The sequence below is a fragment of the Pelodiscus sinensis genome, chromosome 23 (genome assembly GCF_052426305.1).
Source record: "Pelodiscus sinensis isolate ZL-2025 chromosome 23, ASM5242630v1, whole genome shotgun sequence".
Classification (NCBI taxonomy): Eukaryota; Metazoa; Chordata; order Testudines; family Trionychidae; genus Pelodiscus; species Pelodiscus sinensis.
Window position 1 is genome coordinate 10,774,417 of NC_143074.1, and position 21,643 is coordinate 10,796,059.

The 21,643-nt window shown below is 48.8% G+C and overlaps 1 protein-coding gene across 3 annotated transcripts; it reads left to right on the top strand.

Annotated features, from left to right (window-relative positions):
* The first annotated feature begins 3,572 nt into the window (after positions 1–3,572).
* Positions 3,573–20,145, top strand: LOC106732896 (alpha-1-acid glycoprotein 1-like). 3 transcript variants are annotated; one of them, XM_014580185.4, is made up of 6 exons: positions 3,597–3,854; positions 4,671–4,813; positions 7,564–7,637; positions 8,969–9,079; positions 18,338–18,441; positions 19,995–20,145. In XM_014580185.4, exons 1-6 carry the CDS (start codon positions 3,741–3,743, stop codon positions 20,061–20,063), a joined length of 615 nt encoding a protein of 204 aa, XP_014435671.1. In that variant the 5' UTR covers positions 3,597–3,740; the 3' UTR covers positions 20,064–20,145. The 3 variants fall into 3 exon arrangements, with proteins under 3 accessions (XP_089629089.1, XP_025033862.1, XP_014435671.1); XM_089772963.1 differs by lacking the exons at positions 18,338–18,441; positions 19,995–20,145 and adding an exon at positions 11,929–12,068 and having other exon boundaries at positions 3,573–3,854; XM_025178077.3 differs by lacking the exon at positions 18,338–18,441 and having other exon boundaries at positions 3,577–3,854.
* Positions 20,146–21,643: the final 1,498 nt, after the last annotated feature.

The following is a 21,643-nucleotide window of genomic DNA, read 5'->3' on the forward strand; positions in this document are numbered from 1 at the left end:
CTAGCAGTGCCATAGTAATGGGCCTTGAGAAAGCTGTTGTTTTCTTCTGTGATAAAGAGACAGGAGATGGAAGAGACTTGGGTATGAATCAAAACTGCAGCCCAGCTACAAAGAAAGAATTTTATTTTGTCTTATTCTCTCTTTCTGCTGCATGGTTTCCCTGCATGGGAACTAGGAATAGCAGCAGTGTTAGTGAAACCTGATCTAGCTCACATTAGAAGTCAAGGGAAAGGTTCTATTTTACTTCAGTGAGAACTGAAATAGACAGTAACATCTCGGTCCCTCCAGTTCAGCTAAGAGATGACCTGGGGAAGGGAACAACTGACTTTAAAGATTCCCTCTCTGCTTCAGTACTAGGTATCATAATACCCCTACCCACTCACTTGCTATATCCAAAAATGGCATTGCATGGTCTTCAGCCACATTGCCAAGAAGGCCAAAAACAACACAGCACACTGTGCTCTCCAACCTTCCATCGTGTGCACCACCTGCAGCATCAGTGCAAGGCCCCCCCAGAGACTGAACCAGACCTTGGAACTTCACTACATGATGCCTGGTGCAACGCCATCATCACCCAGAGGGGGCAAGAGTCCTCAGACAGTGTGTGTTTGAGATTAACTCAAGGATAGATGCAGAAGGATCCTTTCAACTTGTTTTGAGATTTTACAAACTATGGCTTCAAAATTAAATGTTGATATTGTTTTAGGGCCTGATCCCACAGCCTCCCATCAGTTTCATTGGGATCTTCTCATGCAAAAAGCCAGGAGGAGCAGAGTAAATTGAAGATTAGAGGCACCTGGTAGGATGAGGAACACAAAGTGAAGAGAAAGTATTGTGTAAGACACATCATGCTCCAGGGTCCTGATAAGAATCTATACCTCACCCTTTTGAAGACAATGACACATAGAGCAGTTCCATTTGCACTACACCCATCACCGCCTGCATATACCTTAGCTCCATTTCCTGGGGGAAGTCACACTGCCTAACCACAACGTAGCCAACCCCCGGGGCTAGGGCACAGTCAAAATTCCTTGAGTGACTTTAACTGTGAATTTTCCCTTCTTTTAATTTTTTGGGGCATTTTAACATTATTGTTTCATCTTTTTAATGTTTGGGGAATCTTTATAAGGTTTGGAAGACTGAAGTCAGTGACAGGAACTTTCAACAGAAAGTGTTGTGTGACAGGGCAATGTTCCTGCTAATCTTTTCCATCCATGAGTGGATGTTTCCATGTGCAGAATAATTTTTATGTGCACCAGAACATATGTAGGTGCACCACCAATAGAAACAAAAAACCTAACTGTAGGCACTCTGCTAATCAGCTGGGTGGAATTTGAAGTGCCCAGCTTACAGGGAATGCTGACACAGGGTTTTTTTTCTTTTGGGAACATGCAAAAGCTCACAGCTTCCTATTTCACACCGAATTGAGGTGCAGATGTCGGTGAAAAGATACTTTTTTAAACCACAGAACTTTCCCGGAAATACTCCTCATTAACCAAATACAATGTATCACAAGCATTTTATATTTGCCCAACAGATTTACTCCCCCCAAAAATGGCTGGCTGATTTTTATAAACAAGTAGTCCTGTGGCACCTTAGAGACTAACAAAAAATAGAGAGAGTCATTAGCTTTCATGGGTAAAACCCACTTCATCAGATGTGTTGGAGTGAAAATAACAAAACCCCAGAGATGTATATAACAGCAAAAAGTGTTTACCTGTCAATTCTATAGTTTGATGTGTCCCATGTATAGCTTTTGATGTGGAAATGCAAATGTTAAAGGCAGGGGAAACTGGGAAAATTGGCTTTGTAATGGGTTAACCAGTAAATGAGGATGAATAAAATAGATTTGTATGCCCAGATGAGCAACTTCAGCCAGACCATTTTATTCCAGCTCACTTCAAGTGAAACTCTGGCATTATACAGGTCTACATTACTACTGTTCTCCTCTTACACATCTGATTGCTCAGCCTCCAGCTTTTAAACACAAATACCTGAGAACATTGCAGCAGTCATGATAGGAAAAGCCTTATGGAGGCTCCTGCTTCTTCTGGCAATTACACCCCAGAGCCATGCAAAGACTGGACAAGAACCACAGTTCACTAATGTCATATCTGATGTGCAGGGCACAGCACCCATAATTTACAAATACAAAACCTTGGAACACAAACTAAGGCACCATCTGAGCCATCAGGAGACTGGTGCCCATAACTATTCCTGCCTCTTCTACAGGCTTCCTGCATGACTTTGGGAAAAACAAGTAGATCTGTAACACCTTAGAAACTAACAAAAATATATATATAGTGTCACAAGCTTTTGTCCCCATGTGCCTGCAAATATTTCCCTATGTCCCCAGAGAACTGCGAAGTCAATATTTTGTCATCAGAAATTTCACAAACTCCACTACTTCTAGCCAGGACAGTAGAATTGTATTTTGCTTCACCTTGCCCTACATCCAGGCAGCTAGTCAGCAATGGGAAGAAAGGGGAAGAGTGAGTAGGAAAGAGGTGTCCATTTAAATAGCCAATAGACTTCCAGAAGCAAAAATATTTGCTGCAGAGCTTTGATTTGGTTACACATTGCTTCCAGTCTCCACAACCAGAAATGCATCTTGTTTTTACAGTGAACCGCATCACAGCCCCATTCATCAGCAGACTGACCCCCTGGATTTCATGGAAAGGATAAAGTGAGGGATGAGCCATTATAAAGATTTTATATATTGAAGCTTTGAATTGGTTGGGCTGGAATAATCCAATGGCCTCATCCTGCAACATGTGTGTGTTTCACTCCCTTGAAATCCATGAGCAGTGTGAGGAAGGACTGCAGCAGGGCTACTCAATACGCAGCCCACGGTGCTGTTTGGGTTTACATGGGGTTCAACACATGGCCTGCGGGTGGGATTCTTTGAACATGGCCTCCACTGGGAACACTCTCCACAACAGCAAGACATCTCCCAGGCGGGAGCATTGAAAGACACAAGCAGACAGGCTGGCTGGAACAAACGAGTACAGGGTGTCGGCGTTTCTAGCCCCAGAGAGGAGGTGTAGGGAGCGCCGGAGCATTGTGGGAAGTGCTTTGTATTCATGGCCCATCAGTATGAAAGAAGCTATTTGCATATATTTGCGTATATATTTGCATGTACATGTAACCACATTTAAGTTGCGGCCCTCGGCATTGTGGCCCCCAGGGCTTCCAAAGTTGAGTAGCCCTGGACTACAGAGTCAGAAGGTTAGAGATGAAAAGAACCCTGTATGAATGGACTATGCAAGGGGTTCAAAAAACACAAACCAGGTGCTGGGTCACTGCCCTTCAGAGCTTTGGAGGAAATCCTAATCAGCCGTATGTGACGGCAATGACATAGAACTGTAAGTTCAAGTCCTGCCGTGCTCCAACCTATTGCAACCTGTGCACATAATGGGGCCTTCTCATTATTGCATAATACCGAGGTCCCTTTTGCAATGGGTGTCCGTCAGAGAATCGCCTTAAAGTGGCACATCACATGCATTAGCTCAATGCCAGTATTCAGGTCAATCTAATGCTGAATGCAGTGCAAATGATAGCGCTTTTATCTGGAAGATTTCCTGGAAAGGAACATCATTGCTCCATCCCTGTACAAATGTCATACCGCCTAGTGGACAGCTGAACATTGGCACGGAAATCTATACATGGAGATTCTCATGATGAGACAGTTCAGTCAGAGGGATTCATTCCATTCTCTCTCATTCCCTTGAAGAGAAACCATGGTGCTAGCCTGTATTACTATGTTTCTCAGCTTAGCACATCTCCTCAGTGCTATGCCCCTGCACTGTGAACTCCTGCATCCACAAACACCAGACAACACCACAGCATCCAAGGTAAGAAAAGCCCTGCAGAGAGTTTTGATTCTTCTGGTGGCTACACTCCAATTCCATGGAATGACCAGGCAGGAAACAGGCAGTGGGGACCATCCCCAGAGATATTTGAGTGAAACGCCCGAAGTTTACAGTAGAGTATCTCTCAGGCATAAAACCCAGTGGGGAAAAGGTTAAAATACAAGACTAGCAACCAGGAAACCTGGGTGCTCTTTTTGTCTCTGCAACGAATTACCTGTGCATCTTATATACCTCAGTTTCCCTATTTGTAAAATGTGGAGAATATTTCCCTACCTAACAACCGCTGGAACACACCCCAAAAATATCCCATTACTGTAAGTACTTAAGTACTATATTATGTCACTATATGACACGTAAATATTAGTTAGTAGTAGATCTTATGGAAAATGGAAAAGGATCCATATATGTTTTGACATATTCATACACATTTTCAGTCCCATTGGTAGTTTGCAATAGCCTCATTCTCCTCTCCTCCCTCCCCCCCCCCTCCTCCTGCCAATTCCCCGGGGATTGTATTTCAAAATCAGATTTCAAACTCAAAAAGTGTCCAAAATAAATTAAAAGTTCTAGTGCAAAAAAACCCTACAACGTGACTTACACCTTCAAGAATTTGGTTGCTCTCTCTCTTTTGATTACTCTTGCTAGCATGAAGGAACTTGACAGGGGCAAAGAGCAGGACTAGAGTAGAAAGTGAGAACAAGACTTGTCACTGTAAAGACAAGCCATTCATTTCCCTCTTGGAACGCCAGGAGAGTCCCTGCTTCTCTTCTCTTCCCTTCACCCTCTTTATTTTCACAGCTGTTGGGGAAATGGTTCTACATAGCTGGGGCCTCACAGTCCCCCATTCACCTGCTGGAAATGGTGCTGATTGATAATGCTTATCTTGATGTGAACCCTACTGGGCAGGAGCAGGAGTTACTCATCAACCAGCATGTCACAGCGTAAGACTGTTCGTTCTTCAATGCCTCCCTTTCTTCCCTCTGTCCATCTATGCCTCAATCTTATTTTCAGAGCATAATTTCCCCCCTTACTCCATAGATTTTTCAGCATAATGTTTCAATTAACATCGTCTGAACAAAGAAGGTACAAGGGGATTTTTTTAGAAGTTTCTCTTTGTAATTTTTTCCAGTGATCTCTCTCACCCCTCACTCAATCATGTCTGCCCAAGCCTCCTACAAACAGGACCCATGTTTAATCATTCCCGGCCTACCATGCTAATTCTATTGGAGGGAAGTGATATGGTCTGTGTTTTACATCCAGTCAAACTAAATTATCAAAATGGTCCTTTTCTAGCCTTGGCATCTATTGATTTTTCCCTTCATTTTACTGACCTCCCTCATCATCCTTGCAGTCAGATTAGAGTTTCTCTTGCTCCCCTAATCAGTTCCTCACTAGGCTCCCTGTATCCATATTAATGTACCAGACTGGCCCCTGCAACACAAAGGCTACCTGCTTATGCTGTATATTCTACACCAGTGGTCTCCATCCTTTCTAACCGCAAGATCACTTTTTCTCTTTAAGTGCCTACCTCAAACCCAAATACTCTTGCCCAGCTTCCTTCTCCGCCCCTGCTCCATCCCTTTGCCAAGGCCTCACGCTATCCACTTTCCTCCCCGAATCTCGTTCACTTTCACCAGGCTGGGTACAGGCTCTGGTCTTGGGCCAAGGGGTTTGGAGTGTGGGAGGGGACACCCTGAAGGTAGGGAGGTGGGCTAGGTTCTGGAGCGGATTAGGGGATACAGAATTTGCCTGGGTGGTGCAGGGTTGGAGACTTGAGGCCTGCCCTGGGGCTATATCTACGCTACAAGGGTTTTGCGCAAAAACCCACAGAGCGTCCACACCTCAAGCACATTTTTGCGCTAGAAAATCTGGTCAATCGACAGAACAGAGGGCTTTCTGCAGTGGAGGTATACCTCCTTCTATGAAGCATAACTCTTTTTTGCTCTTGTGCAAAAAGGTATGTGTGGACTCTCCACAGGGGTTTCTTGTGCAAAAAGAGCCTATCCAAAAAAGCACAGGTGCTCTGATGGCCATTCACAGAATGGAATCACAGAACGGAATTGCACAAAAGCACATCACTTTTGTGATGCGCTTTAAGGTCTGGATGCACTTTTGCACAAGAAGTTTTTGCGCAAGAACTCTTCTGCAAAAGCCTTCTTGTGCAAAAACCCTGCAGTGCAGACAAAGGCTGGGAGTGGCCAGACAGGCAACACAGGCTGCCCAAGGGATGGAGCTGGCTCCCACATTAGGGAAAGCAGGATAAGGGACCTGCTGGAGAGAGGGTAGAGGAGTGGATTCTGGAGTGGCTTAGCAGAAAGGGCATTAGTATCTGGAGCACGGGGTGGTGCACTCAAGTCCCTGCCAGCCCCCACTCCACCCATTCAGGCAGTGGTCTGGCAGCCAACACCAGCTGCCCCAGGGATGGAGCTGGCGCCTGCATTAGGGAGGCAGGGTAAGGGATGCCCTGAAGGTCGGGAGCTGGGTTCTGGAGTGGAGTAGCGGATCAGGCATTCACCAGGAGAGTGCAGGGTGGTGGGCTTGAGCCCAACCCACCCTGGGAGCAGTCAGATAGCCAACAAGAGGTTGCTGTAGGGAGGTGGCTTAGGGGATAGGGTATTCACCTGCAGAGTAGGGGGGTCCCCCCCTGGCAGCTCAAGTCCCACCTCCGCCCCGGGAGCAGCCAACACAGGATGAGGGACCCTCTAAAGGTATGGAGGTGGGGTGGGTTCTGGAGTGGATCAGGGGATATGGCATTCACCTGGGGAACATAGGGTGGTGTGGTGAGCTTGAGTCCCACCAACCCTGGCAGTGGCCAGACAGCCAACACCAGCTACCCCAGGGATGAACCTGGCTCCACCAGCTACCCCAGGAATGAACCTGGCTCCAGCATTAGGAAAAGAGGGACCCCTGTCCTGCGACCCAGGACAGCATGTGTTTGTGAGAATGACAGAGATTTGCATTGCCAAGCTCCCTCCATCCCCTTCTCTGTGTGGAGATGGGGTACAGAAGTGGAGGGAGGAGGAACACCCTGACATCAGCGCCCCCCTCTTCTCCCTTGCACAGGAAGCTCCCAAAGGGCAGCTCGAGGGCAGGAGCAGCATGACAGTGGGTGGAGGGGTAACTGAAGTGCCAGCACGTGATAGCTTCCCGGCCAAATCAGTCAGGATCACCTGTCAGAGGCTCCAAGATCTGTTGGTGACCACTGTTCCAGACCATGAATGTGAAAACTGACCTATGAGCAATGGGCTGTACCATGAGCCAGGCATTGCAGCCTGCCTCAACCTCTGCAGAGGGATTCAAAGCATCAGGTTCTAGTATGAACCTGGCAGGACTTCATCTTAGTACAAGCAACTGGGCAGGGCTGGGCATTCTGACCTGTGAATAGATAGAAGCCATCAGTCGGGCATGCAATTCTCTTGTAGACAGAGGAGAAGGAAGCTGAGCATATCGTGGGTGTACTATAGTACTATAGACAAGCTGCTGGACTCAGTGCAGGGGTAACTAGGCAAAATTCTATTACTTGTGTTACACGGGGGTAAGACTAGGGAATCTAATAATGGTGCCTTCAGTCCTTACAAAAACTGTGTCCCTCTTAACATACAACAATAGAACTGCCTCCAAGTGTTTCAAGACAGTAGAATCCTTCCACCCACCTCTCTAGTTATTTCCTGTTTACCCTCTCTCTTTTTAGGGGGAACAAATGTTTCTCAAGCAACTCAACTTACTTTGAAGTCTCTCTCAATAATGCGACACTAATTAAGTCTGGTAAGACTCTGATGCCGGGAGAGAAGCAGAGCGCGTAGAAGCATCATTAACAAAACACAGAGTGAATGGCAGAGAGGGTCAGGAGGTTATATATTTGTTACTTGAATGCGTCCTATTTTCCACTGCAGAGTTTGTTCATTTGAAGCCTCAGTACAGGGAGGAATCAGAAAACTGAACCCACTGGGAACCTGAGGGCCCTTGGAATGAGCCCTCCTCATTGGGGCAGTTCTTTGCACCATTCTTGGAGTGGTTCTTAGTCTGTAAAGCTATATCATGAGCCCATGAAACAACAATTTACAGGAGACAAAGCCCAGACCTGTCCTCTCACGCACTAGACAGACTAACCCATGGTAAGGCAGTTCTAAAATCTCTCACTCTTGGAACAGAGAAAAAAAAATGTACAGCTTATTCAAGGGAGAGGGGTTTTTTTAAACCCTCTAAATATTAACTCCCATTCATTGGAGAATGGGCTATATTATGGGGGTAGGGTACATTCTGAAGTAATTGGCACTGGTCAGTAATGAACCCGTACCAGGTTATAGACCAATGGGGCAATTTCTATGTTATTACAAAATTATGGCAAAAAACAAAAAGCCCTTCCCCCGCACAAAGCCCAGGCCATACAATGACAGAATGAAAAGGGGTCCAGTCCATGGGAGGCAGAACAGTGCCTTTTCCTGACTGCAACGTTGGAGCAGCTTCAATACACCATGAGCCGATCTGCACATTCCAATTCCTACACATATGTGGCTCATCTCTTATCCCCAAGCCTGCAAGGGCCCATGCATTGAATAGTGGGCAATACAAGCCACAAGCAGCAGAGAGAAGCATAAGACACATCCCTTCCTCAGCAGGAAGGCAGAGCTTGTCCTGCACCTTAGGGGCAAGATGAAACATCTCAAGATAGTAGCCAGGGGGCCAGCCAGGCACAACCATTCATAGCTGAACACACCAAGGAATCACGAGCCAGCTGCGTACATCCATGTTAGGACAGAGCCAGGCAACTTTGGCGCCTTCAAATCCAAGGCCATTTTTTTTAAAGAGGCCCAGAAAACAGAAGGGCCGTTGCAACTTGAATTGAAATGAATGGTAGATTTTCTCCCTCTGATTCTGCTGGGAGTTGGACTCCAGAAGCAGCTACACCCAGATAGGAACTTTTTTGCATGTGATCAGATCACTGAGCAAATGGAAGCAAAATGTATTCATCAACAATCAAACCAATAAGCTTGCTGTCCTATATTACCAGTTCTTGCAGATTTATACCAGGACTTGTGAAACAGAATTGGGTTAAATTTGATATTCTTACTGACCCCAATTCTGTTCTCTTGAAGCCAAGAATCAACACGCTATGGGGAAGCTTATGAGGAGCAGTTCCGAAGACATTTTGCTCATTCACTATCAGGCACACAAGGAGAAGAACTACACAGGATTGCATCTTTATGGTATGTAGACCCCATTATAAACTAACTTGAAGCTGTGAACTGAAATTGTGAAAAAGCTTCACGCGCTCCCCCCATTTAATAAAATCATGTCAGAATTTCAGCGTTGCAAGCTCTCGTGATATTTGGTGGTTTTCTTGAAGCCCCAGCTCCTGGAGTTACATAAATATGTAAAAATCTCAGCTTTCATTTTCTAAAAAGTTGGTAGCCATCATAGTTGCAAAGAAAAACTTGTAAAATATGCCCCAAGTGCACCATGCAGGTTCGAAAACCAGAATACCAATTTAAAAAACTTAAAATGTAAACTCTTGTGATTTTAAGTAGCCTGATTCATGACTTTTTCTACCCATGGGGTTGGCAATACTGGAGCTTATAAACCTCCTCACCAACCAGATCGCTCTATTTACTCCACAAAGTACAACTTTTTAACTTTTCCAGCTCCGAAACAACTACATGAGGCAGAAAGTCTCGGCATTTTCCACAGGGTCTATCCAGAGTAGTGAGGGAACTATCTACAGAACCCCCAGCACTTTCTATAATAGCTATCCCTCACAAACACAGACAAGAATAGCAGCCCCAACCACCATCCAAGCAGGTACCTTTATAATTAACAGAACTGACACTGGTGATCAAGAGAAGGATCCAGAGCATTGTAGAGCAATGCTCAAGCTTAATTTGGAGCGTGGTCCAGCACAGGTGCAGTCCTTTGGGAGCTCCTTGACTGGCTGCATTTTCTGGGCACCTAGGCACTGCTGGCACAAGATGGCCGGCCTTTGCTAGGTGCCAGTGACATAGAACTTTCACACTAGGAGACATCCTGTTGGTCCATGGGTTGAACAAATAGAATCTATAGTCTGGGAATCCATGGAATCTCCAGGGCTGTGTCTGCATTGGCACCCTTTTCCGGAAAAGGGATGCTAATGAGACAAGTCGGAATTGCAAATGCCGCGGGGAATTTAAATATCCCCCACGGCATTTGCAGGAACATGGCTGCCGCTTTTTTCTGGCTCGGGGCTTTGCCGGAGAAAAGCGCCAGTCTAGACGGGATCTTTTGGAAAATAAAGCCTTTTCCGGAAGATCTCTTATTCCTGATTTTAAGAGGAATAAGGGATCTTCTGGAAAAGGCTTTATTTTCCAAAAGATCCCGTCTAGACTGGCGCTTTTCTCCGGCAAAACCCCGAGCCGGAAAAAAGCGGCAGCCATGTTCCTGCAAATGCCGCGGGGGATATTTAAATTCCCCGCGGCATTTGCAATTCCGACTTGTCTCATTAGCATCCTTTTTCCGGAAAAGGGTGACAATGTAGACACAGCCCAGTAGTGTACAGTGGGATTGTTGGGGGTACTGATCTGAAAGCAAAAGTGTGCAACCATGATACCATTTTCTCCCAACACACTGCATTCACCAAAAGCTGTCTGGAAATGAACTCCGCTTATCTCCTATCACTTGGGAGGCAAGGAAATGCCATGCTATCCCTCACTATCTCCTCCCATTTTCCATTCCTGGTCCATGTAAACTTTTCCATTTATGTGTGGAATAATGTTATGTGCACTAAGGCATGTCAAGATGTGCATCACCAGTAGGAACAAAAAGCCTAGCTGTGGGTGCTCTACTAATCAACTAGGAGGCATTTGAATCTCTCCAGGGAATTCCCTACACCCCCCCATGGGGGTGTATACCCCCCTGAATTTCCCCAACACCCCCCCCCCAGTTTTGTGAACTATGGTGCCATACAGCCCACCTTCACCCTCATGGTCTCATCCCTCATCGGCCCTGAACCCCCCACGTAAATTTGAACCCCCCCCCCCCACAATTTCAATTCCTGGGGAGGCTACTGAATCTCTCCTAGTGGCTACACAAGCACACAGTTTACAGGGTACACTGTTCACTCCCTCTTTCTTACCATTCCTACCTGTGTCCCTCCCCCACACACTCTGCACCCCCCTCTGTCTCTAGAGTCTCCCCTTGCCAAATCCTAGAGCCCTTAGTACAGCATCTTCTAGTGGGCAGTCTGGCTTCAGTCTCAGCGGACATAATAGGATATAGTGGGCAATCTTGACAAATGGCAGCCTCACTTGCACATAAGGAAACTAAATGGGAATGGCAGCCATCTTGACAGAGAGCCTAAGGCCTCCATCCCACTGACAGTAATGGAAGATGGCCACCAAACATAAGGGAAATATTCACAAGAAACACAAACACCAAATATCAGGAGAGTTGGAAACTCTGTGTTCCCCTAACAGAGGGGCCACTGAAGCCAGCAGCTCCAGTCCTTTCTAGCTGGGGGATGGGAGGTGGGAAGATGAAGAACCACTGTCTAGAGTGGCAGCTGGTGGAGATGGTGCCTGTGTTCTGCCCACAAGAGCCAGCCTCTCCAACCCTGCCTGGGGGACTGGGCTGTGAAGAGGAAAAGAACGGTTACTTACCTGTAACTGTTGTTCTTCGAGATGTGTTGCTCATGTCCACTCAGATAAGGTGTGCACACCGCGTGCACCGCGTCTTCCAGAGCGTTTTCCCAAACGGTACCCATAGCACTGGCAGGTCGCCCCCTGGAGCGGCGCCGCTGTAGCAGAGCATAAGTACCCCTGCCAGTGCTCCCCCTCCTCAGTTCCTTCTTGCAGGACACTCCGACGAAGGGGAGGTGGGGGGGAATCGAATGGACATGAGCAACACATCTCGAAGAACAACAGTTACAGGTAAGTAACCGTTCTTTTCTTCTTCGAGTGGTTGCTCACGTCCATTCGAATAAGGTGACTTCCAAGCTAACCCCACTATACGGAGGAGGGGTCGGAGCACCCAGAAAAACAAGCAAACAGGAGTTGAACAACCCAGAACATATTTATTCAACTAACAGAACTCAGAAAAACTGATCGAAAGATGCAATATGGTACAGAAAAGAAACCCAGTCACAACACAGAGCTGAGGACCGCAGAACCCAACCCTGCGTCCTTCCTGGCCTGCCGTGTCAACGCATAGTGTGTCGAAAAGATGTGGACCTATGACCACATGGCCTCCCTACAGATTTCGGTAATCGGAACCTGAGCTCCAAAGGCTACAGAGGACGCCTGCGCCCTGGTGGAATGTGCTGTAACCTGGGGCGGAACTTTCCGGGCCAAGTCGTAACACTCCCTGATACACCCCACGACCCAATTGGACAGCCTTTGGGTCGAGATAGGGAGCCCTTTCATTCTGCCAGCGAAAGCAATAAACAATTGCGTGGATTTACGAAAGGGTTTTGTCCTGTCGATGTAAAAAGCTAGCGCGTGTCTAGCATCCAGGGAATGGAGCACTTGCTCTTTAGGTGAGGCATGGAGCTTTGGAAAGAAAACCAGGAGGTAAATTTCTTGGGACAGATGGAATGGTGACACCTCCTTGGGGAGAAAAGCCGGGTGAGGACAGAGTCTCACATTATTCTCCAAGAACACCAGGTAGGGCAGGTTAACAGTTAGCGCCCTCAGCTCGAAGACCCTGTGAGTCGAAGTGATGGCCACAATGAAAGCAACCTTCATAGAAAGGTGCTTGAGGGAACACGTGGCCAATGGCTCAAAGGGAGGCGACACAAGCCTCGACAGCACGAGGTTAAGAACCCAAGCAGGGAGAGGGGGTCAAACCGAGGGGAACAACTTATCCAAACCTTTTAGGAATCTTTTAACCACAAGGTCAGAGAACAGAGAGACTCCTGCTGATCCAACATAGAAGGCGGAGAGTGAGGCTACGTGCACCTTAATGGAGGAGGTAGAGAGTCCACTGGCCCTGAGTTCAAACAGGTAGTCCAGAATGGACAGGACAGGTGCACAGGATGGGTGTACCCCCCTTCTGGATGCCCAGTGCGTAAAACACCGCCATTTGGCTGCATAGGACCACCTGGTGGACGGCTTCCTGCTACCTAGGAGGACCATTTGCACCTCCTGGGAACACTCCCTTTCTGGTTGTGTCAGCCACGGATAAACCAGGCCATCAGGTGGAGAGAGCTGAGATTCAGGTGAACCAGCTGCCCCCCGTCCCAGGGCTGGGTCAGGAGATCCTGATCCGGCGGGAGCATTATGAGCTTTGCACACAGCATGTCCACCAGGATAGGAAACCAGAACTGCCTGGGCCACCGAGGGGCTATCAGAATGAGCGTGGACCTGAAGGTCTTGACCCTGGTCAGAACCCTGGGAATCGGGGGAAATGCATAAAGGAGACCGGCCAGCCAACGCATGGTCATGGCATCTCCTCTGGAGTGCTCCCCCAACCCCAGTAGAGAGCAGTAGCTCTGGCACTTCTTGTTGCATGCCAATGCAAAGAGGTCCACTAGGGAACAACCCCACCTGAGGAAGACCTGATCTCGGGCCGTATCTTTCTGGGACCATTCGTGGGCTCCGAAGGACCTGCTCAATACATCGGCCAACAAGTTTTTGCACCCCAGCAGGTACTCCGCCTGCAAGTGCATCCCATGCCTTATGCAAAGGTCCCAGAGCAGCAAAGCCTCGTGGCAGAGGGGAGATGACCGGGCTCCTCCTTTTTTGTTGATATAAAAAACAGCTGCCGTGTTGTCTAGACTCATCAGGACTGAGAGGCTGACAGCCTCGTCAGGAACGCCTCGCAGGCTCTCCTGCCGCCCTGAGCTTCCGGACATTTATATGCAGAGCCCGCTCTGCAGGAGACCACAAGCCCTGGGTCCTGTGACGCCCTAGGTGCACTCCCCAACCTAGATCAGAAGCAACCGTGACTAACGTCACTGAGGGGGGAAGCACAGTGAACAGAACCCCGCTGCAAACCACCACCTCCTGAGTCCACCACTGTAAGGAGGCAATCACCTCTGGAGGCACCGTCAGCACTGTGTCCCAGAGACCCCTGGACTGGTCGAACACCTTCGCTAGCCAGGCCTGCAACGGTCTGAGTCTCATGCGAGCGTGGCGCACTACATACATACATGCTGCCATGTGCCCCAGCAGCCTTGAGCATGCTCAGGCGGTCGTCATGGGGAACCAGGTTAACTGGGAGACCAGGTCCACTATAGCCACAAATCTGTTCCTGGGGAGGAAGGCTCATGCCACTGTGGCGTACAAGAGGGCCCCCACAAATTCTAGCTACTGACAGGGAGTCAGTGACGACTTTTCCTTGTTCAGCATGAGGCCTAGTATCAGGAAGAGAGCCCTTTTGAGGGATACATGGGCCTCTACTTGTTCATAGGATCAGCCACAAATGAGCCAGTCGTCGAGGTATGGAAAGACGTGCACCCCCTTTTTGCAGAGGAATGCTACATGACCGACATGCATTTTGTGAAGACCCTGGGTGCTGTTGACAGGCCAAACGGGAGCACCGTAAATTGAAAATGACAGCGGGACACTATAAAGCACAGAAACCTCCTGTGGCTCGATCTTATTGCCACGTGGAAGTAAGCGTCTCTGAGGTTGAGAGTTGCGTACCAGTCTCCTAACTCTAACACCGGGATCACAGATGCTAGGGTTACCATCCTGAACTTGGACTTCACCACTGTCTTGTTGAGGTCCCCAGGATCGAGACTAGGACGAACCCTGCCCTTGGGCTTGGGGACGATGAAATATCGGGAATAAAACCCCTTGCCCCACAAGAGTGGGGGGACCCTTTCTACTGCTCCCTTTTGTAGGAGCACTAATACCTCCTGCCGGAGAATCCCTTCGTGAGAGGTGTCCCTGAAAAGGGACGGGGAGGGTGGGTTGGAAGGGGGCGGGCCCAGGAAAGGTATAGCATATCCACTCCTGACTATGCCCAGAACCCAGGTGTTGGTGGTGATTTCTGCCCAGGCGAGGGCATATCGGGATAATCTGGCCCCAAACAGGGGGCCAGGGAAAGCGACTGGTACACAACTCTCTAGGGATCCATCGAAACGGGTGTTTGGACTGTTGAGAGGGGCCCTGTCCAACCCCATGGGGGTTGTCTCCTCTGGGCCAGCGACGATGAGCCCTCGTCGAGGAGGGGGCCGCAGCCACCCCCACATCGCCACTAAGAGCATGAGGACGGCGTCTCCAGTAATCCCCACGGGGGACCTGGGACTGCGTTCTGCCCTGTTGTCTGTAGGGGAGCTGACGTTGCTGAGGGGCCGGTGTATGGATGCCCAAAGAGCGCAGAGTCAACCTAGTGTCCTTCAGGGTATGAAGCCTAGAGTCGGTATGCTCCAAGAACAATGACTTGCCCTCGAAGGGCAGGTACTGAATCGTATTCTGGACATCAGCAGGAATCCCAGAAACCTGGAGCCAGGCACCACAGCGCATAACTACTCCTGATACCATGGTGCGGGCTGTGGAGTTGACCGCATCCAGGGAGGCCTGAAGAGCCGTGCAGACGATGGTTCTGCCCTCCGTGGTCATAGCCCCAAACTCCTGACGCGCCTCGGGGGGAAGTTTATCTTTAAATATGTCCATTGCTGGCCACATATTGAACGCGTAGCGGCTCAGCATCGCCTGTTGATTAGCGATGCGGAGTTGCACCCCACCAGTGGCATACACTTTACGCCCCATAAGGTCGAGGCGCTCGGGCTCCCTGGCCTTCAGGGACGGCCTCGGCTGAGGAAGCCTCTCCTTCTGAGCCGCGGCCTGGATGACCAAGGACCCAGGGACAGGCTGGGAGTAGAGGTATTCGTGTTGGGACGTAATAGCGTCTCTCGAACCCCTTTAAAGTAGGGGTTAAGCAAGCCGGGGTCTACCACAGGGCCTTCGTGATCTTAGCCACAGTTTCATTAAGTGGCAAGGTCAAGTGGGCGGGAGTATCATCAGACAGGATGTCTACCATAGGATCCGTGTCCTCTACGACAGGTTCCACTGGGACACCCAGGTTGGAGGCTAGCCGGCAAAGCAGCTCCTGATGTGACCTGGCATCCATAGTTGGCATCACCAGAGCCGGATCCGCTAAAGCCTCATCAGGAGACGATGACGACAAGGACTCCTGAATTGGCACAAGGTCCATCATAGGGCCTGGATGGGGGGGCCGGCTGGGCAAGCACCACTGGCGCCAGTGGCGACTCCGGCACCGAGGCCACAGGGTCTCTAGTTGCATCCAGGGCTCCACTCCTCTGAGGCGAGGGAGGGGGTCGCGACAGAGACGCTGACGGGGCCGTCTGGTGACCCGAGGCACTGGATGCCGTGGACAGGGGCATAGGCCCCTGCCATTGATGATATGCCCCCGGCATCCAGAACGGCCACTGCGGTTGAGGCGGCCAGAACTGTTGCATGTGCGGCCGATCTCGCCAGTGCCGAGAGCAGGCTCTGCGGCCCGACAACACCCTAGAGGACCCCGATCTAACTGAGCCCACATCCGAATCCGAGGAATAATCAGACTCGGGCCAGGGCGGTGCCGACAAGGAGTATACCTGTACTGTTGGGGGCGCAAACCTGGCCATTGACTCTGGCTTGCCGAGTAGGTCATACCGGTGCCGGCACCGGAAAAACTGAATCCGAGACCAATTGTGGTGCTGACATGCCGCACGTTGTATGCGGTGCCGAACTCGGTGCCGGATGCAGGTAATGCACTGCAGAGTCTAGCTGCCCAAGAGACAGCGCCCCTACCAGTGCTGCCGTGGGTGCCATGGTGGGCAACATCGATTGCGCCGGTGCTGTCAGCGCCGCCCTAGAAGGTGTTGACATGGACGGTGCCGGTGTGGGCCATGGTGTGGCTGGGATTCATCCCACCCATTTACAGAACCAAGCTGTCAGCAATCTGGAAAAGACAGAGTTGGCCTTTCCCCTCAAGAAAGCTCTGCAGCAGGGAGGGCAGGTGAGCTGCCTGCCTACCTCCATGGAGGGGGAATGAAATCACCAGGGCTTCCGCAGCTGGTAGGCCTGGTCCCATGGCAAGCTGCCTGAAGTACCCGTTGTTATGGATCGGTGGACCTCAGGGCCACAATTAAAGTATTTCACAACAGGCAAAACCCCACTCACTGTTCCAGCCACGGGGTGGGGGAGTGGAGGGCCACATGCCCCAGCTGAGGAGAGAAAAGGGAGCTGTTCTTCCTGCTCTCCCTCACTTGAGCCTCCAAGAATGGGATTATGCTGCCAGGTGTCCAATCTTCAAAGGGGCCCTCCCCAGCCAGGTGAAAATGAGCGAGGGGGGTGGGGAAGAGATGTAGAGAGTGGGGCAGGGCCTCAGAGAAGGTGCAAGCCAGAGGTGTTTGGATTTCTTTGGTCAGAAAGCTGGCAGTTCTACCCACCAAGCCAGTAAGAGGCATGCCCCTCTGAGCTGCATTCAGGCTCGCCAGCCAGATAAGCCCAAACCATGCGCTGAGAGTGGGTTGAAATAGCTCTGGCTCACTTCTGCTCATTCACAGCTCAGAAGCAGCATGCCGCTGACGGAAGAGCTGCAGATAAAGAGTGCTAGGCTGCATGAGGGGAAGCTCACATTTTAACAAAGGGATTATGAGGTGGCTTGGAAAACTAAACTAATATTTTAATAAAACCCTATTAATTAAGATGCATTATTTTATAAGCACAAAATATGAGCAGCCTCATTTGTCAGTAAATAGGTACCTCACAGCAGTGGCACATTGAAGCAATTATGCATTAATTATTATGCTTTGTTAATCAGGAAACCCAAGACAGGCATGTTTTCAGGCCCACCAGGGGACGGGCCTACTGCTGCCACGGTAGCAGCAGTGGCAGCCCAGAGTCCCAGCCCTTTAAATCACCACTGGAACACCACACAGTGTGCTCTGGGCGGATCTTAGGGTTGCCTGGGGTGGTGGGATCATTGTAGGGCACACTCCAGGCTGAGCTGGTGGGGGGACGTACACCACAGCCCTGGCAGTGCTGAGGGCTGGCTGCCCCGCCCCTTCTAGGAGAGGAGCATAGAACTGTCCCCCCTTGCCTAGTGGCTCAGCAAGGCTGCCAGCTCCCCTGATGACAACCCTCCACACACACCCAGGGTCATGAGCAGCATGGCTTGGACTTCAGATGTTCTACACTGCAACAGTGACCTCTACTGTGCAAGCTGAAGAAGCACCACCATTAAGTAGCAGCAGGAATATACATACCATTAACCTCTACAGGAGCCAGCCACTAAAGAAGTGCAACTTTATAAGTGTGTTATAAATACATAGCCTGGGCAGGTTAAAACTCAGAGCACAGATAAGGTGTCATGCATGGTGAGGGTAATCGCTTACTAGGACAACCTGGTTAAGTGTGTCAGAGGGAATGAAGAAACAGGGAGGACTGGTAAAGAACATGGAAATTGTATGTCTAAACTAATTATATGCATCTAGCACCTACAGAACTGCTTTCTGATGCTGCAATTTTCCCTTTTTAAAACAGCACGGAACCAAAACTTGAGTGAAACTCAGTTGCAGGAATTCAGAGGCCATGCTAAATGTCTGAGCCTTTCTGATGAGGAAATAATTTATGCACCATGGCAGAAGGTAAAGTTTTCCTTATGGATCAGTAAATATCCTTGCCCAATCTTCAGTGCCACACAGCAAAATTGTAACTCTCAGAAACTGGGAGGGAACAAAAGGAGCCAGCCTCAGTTACAAGCAGGGCTGTATGGCCTGCAGACTGGGGCTCTATTAGCCACTAAAGCCCCTGCACGCTGCAGCTCTGCCTGGCTGGGGAGGGAGGGCTGTGAACGCACCATTTGCTACATTGATGACATTATCATACATAAAGAAAGGGTGCTAGGGGATGAGAGCTGAGGAAATGTTGTATCCTAGAACCCTTCCTCTACTTTTGCTTCATTGATGACATCATCACATGGACTCACTGGAAGGAGACACTTGAAAACTTCCACAGGGATTTCAACAGCATCCAGTTCCTTGACACATCAAAAGCTATGAATGGGACACATCCAGCCCACTTACTTAGCCTCATTAACATGGGTCTTACAAGTGAAATATACTTTTGCTGCTGTTTATATATATAATTTTGGCTTCTGTTATTTCCACTTCATCTGAAGGTGGGTTTTACCCACAAAAATCTCATGATCCTATATATCATCTGAAGAAGTGGGCTGTGCCCACAAAAGCTCATGATACCACCAGCATGTTTTGTTAGTCTTTAAAGTGCTACCAGACCATTTGTTGTTTTTAAGTTTATCCTATACAGACTAACTCGGCTACCCCCTGAAGCATCTATATATTTTTGTTAGTCTCTAAAGTGCCACAGGATTAGTCTGTAACTTTAAAAACAATGAGTAACACAGCTCCCCCTCTGTGAGGGCATTAAGCATGGGTAAAGCACACAATTAAGACAGACCCAGTAGCTTCCAACAGAGTGACTTAGTTCCTTTCGGGGCCAATATATTGCTGAGTGAAAAACCCAAAGAAAAGAAAGCGATCCTAGTGCTCTGGAGAATTCTCGAGTGACAAATCGTATTTGTAGAAGAAAGCGCCTGAAGCATGGGCCTGGTTAAAGTTAGAAGTAGAGTCTGCTGTTTTGTTACTTAGCCACTGTATTGTTAGGAACGTTAGGAGTCAGGGTTTTTGGTTTCAGACCATGGGGAATTTTAAGCACCAATTCTGCAGCTTGGTGGACCATCATATCTGCAGCTATTGGTTCTCCTTTTGTTAAAGGGATTTGTCCCATTTTTCCCTCATGTGGCGGAGGTATATCCAATTTCCATAAAGTACCTCATGGTAAATCAATCATTATGCTATTTTTTTAAACCAGTTTGTTCCTAAATTGATTTCATTTGTCATATTAGGGATTTGAATTAAGTCTCTGTAGGTTTTAAATCTTTGTACGGAGAAAGGGACTTCTGCCCATTCCCACCCTATGCTGGGCTTCCCTTGGAAGGATTGTAATGTGACTTGATTTTTAGTACTGGCTTTGGGTTGGGTTCTGATTAATGAAACTGCTGCTCCTGTGTCAGTTACGGCCAGTGTAGCACATGTACCCTGCTGGATATTAATGCATGGTCAACCTCCTGCTTAAAATACTTCCTTTTAAAACTGTTCTTGCTGCATATTTTTCTCAGGAGCTGTGTCAAATGAAAGAAACCAAACAAACAACTCCCCAGACAAGGAGATGCCAGCTACAGTCCTAGGATAACCCTGAACCTAACACGACTGGACATGTGCAGCATCAGGCCACTTAACGTCTGCAGCAAATAAAAGTTTTCTTTATTATTTCTGGTGTGTATCGTTGATGCAGCTTCAGTCAGGGGAATTGCTCTGCTGGTAGATCAGAGTTAGTGAGGAGAAATTAGCTAGTTTTGATTTGCCTGGTTATTTACAAATAAGCACAGTTAATAGGCCAGCTTTACAAATGCTGGGCAAATGGCTGTAACCATGGTTGCAAGCCAGCATGAAACTTGACATTGCTTCATTGCTTCCTCAAAGCACTGAGTTTTAGCCTGATGGTTGAACAGCATCAAATGGGAAACAGAGGGCAGTTTTAACACAGTTCTCCACTATGAAAATGCATTGATACCACTCAAATTTGTGATCACCAGCAGAGGGCACTCCTATACTACTAATTTAAAAATTTGGTGTACCAACAAATGCTGGAAGATATAGCTAATGTAATACAGTAAAACTCCACCCCTGATGGTCCGGCACCATCTGGAACCTGGAAGTGCTCTGAGCAGCCAGACTATTGGAGCTGCTCTGCCCCTGGCTTCCCCGATTCAGCCGCTGCTGACTTGGGGAAGTCTGGGGCAGAGCAGCTGGGGTGCTGCCAGGTTGGTCCCACAGCGCTGAGAGGCGCATCCTCCCCACTCCACCCCAGACCCCCCCCCCCCCAATGGTCTGGCATATTTGATAATCCGGCATCCCCTGGGTCCTAAAGGTGCCGTATTATCGGAAGTTTACTGTACATAGGGAAAAGCCTCATTTCTGTTTTTCTTTAGAACAGCTGGACAGTGTATATGAGGTACAAGTGTAAAACTGAAGTTGGTCACAAGCTACCCAGGTCACCCATACACCTGAGAAAATTCCTTTCTAAAACTTGTAGATGTGCATTAGAATCCCAGGCACAAAGGATGCTTGCCCATTTCAAGGTCTTAGTCAAATGGGGAAGGAAAACAAACAGATCACTTAACAAAAAATGACCGCACCAAGCCTCCATCAGCAGGGTCCCTTCATTTAGAAATGGAATTGTTTCAGTAGAAGGGAATTCAAGAACAATCTGATTCCCACTAACTCTTGTGCACCAAAACCAGAAATGATCAAGTAGCAGCATTCCTTCTGTAGAGCACCTTATTACAAGCTTTCATGGCACCTCACATCCATTCATTAGTGCAGTGGTCTCCAGTCTTTTTAACCACAAGATCACTTTTTCAGTTTAAGTGCAATGTAAGATCTACCTCAAACCCAAATACCTTGCCTGGCTTCCTTCCCCCCCTCCCCTTCTTGGAGGCCCCGCTCCAGCTCTAACCCTTCTCCGAGGCCTCACCCTGCTCACTCCATCCCCAATCTCATTCACTTTCACCAGGCTGGGGTAGGGAGTTGGGGTGCAGGCTCTGGTCTTGGGCCAAGAGGTTCAGAGTGTGGGAGGAGACACCCTGAAGGTAGGGAGGGTTCTGGAGTGGCCTAAGGAATAGGGCATCAGTGCCTGAAGTGCAGGATTGTAGGTTTAAGGACCACCCTAGGAGTGGAGCTAAGGCAGGGGCTGACAGGCACAACA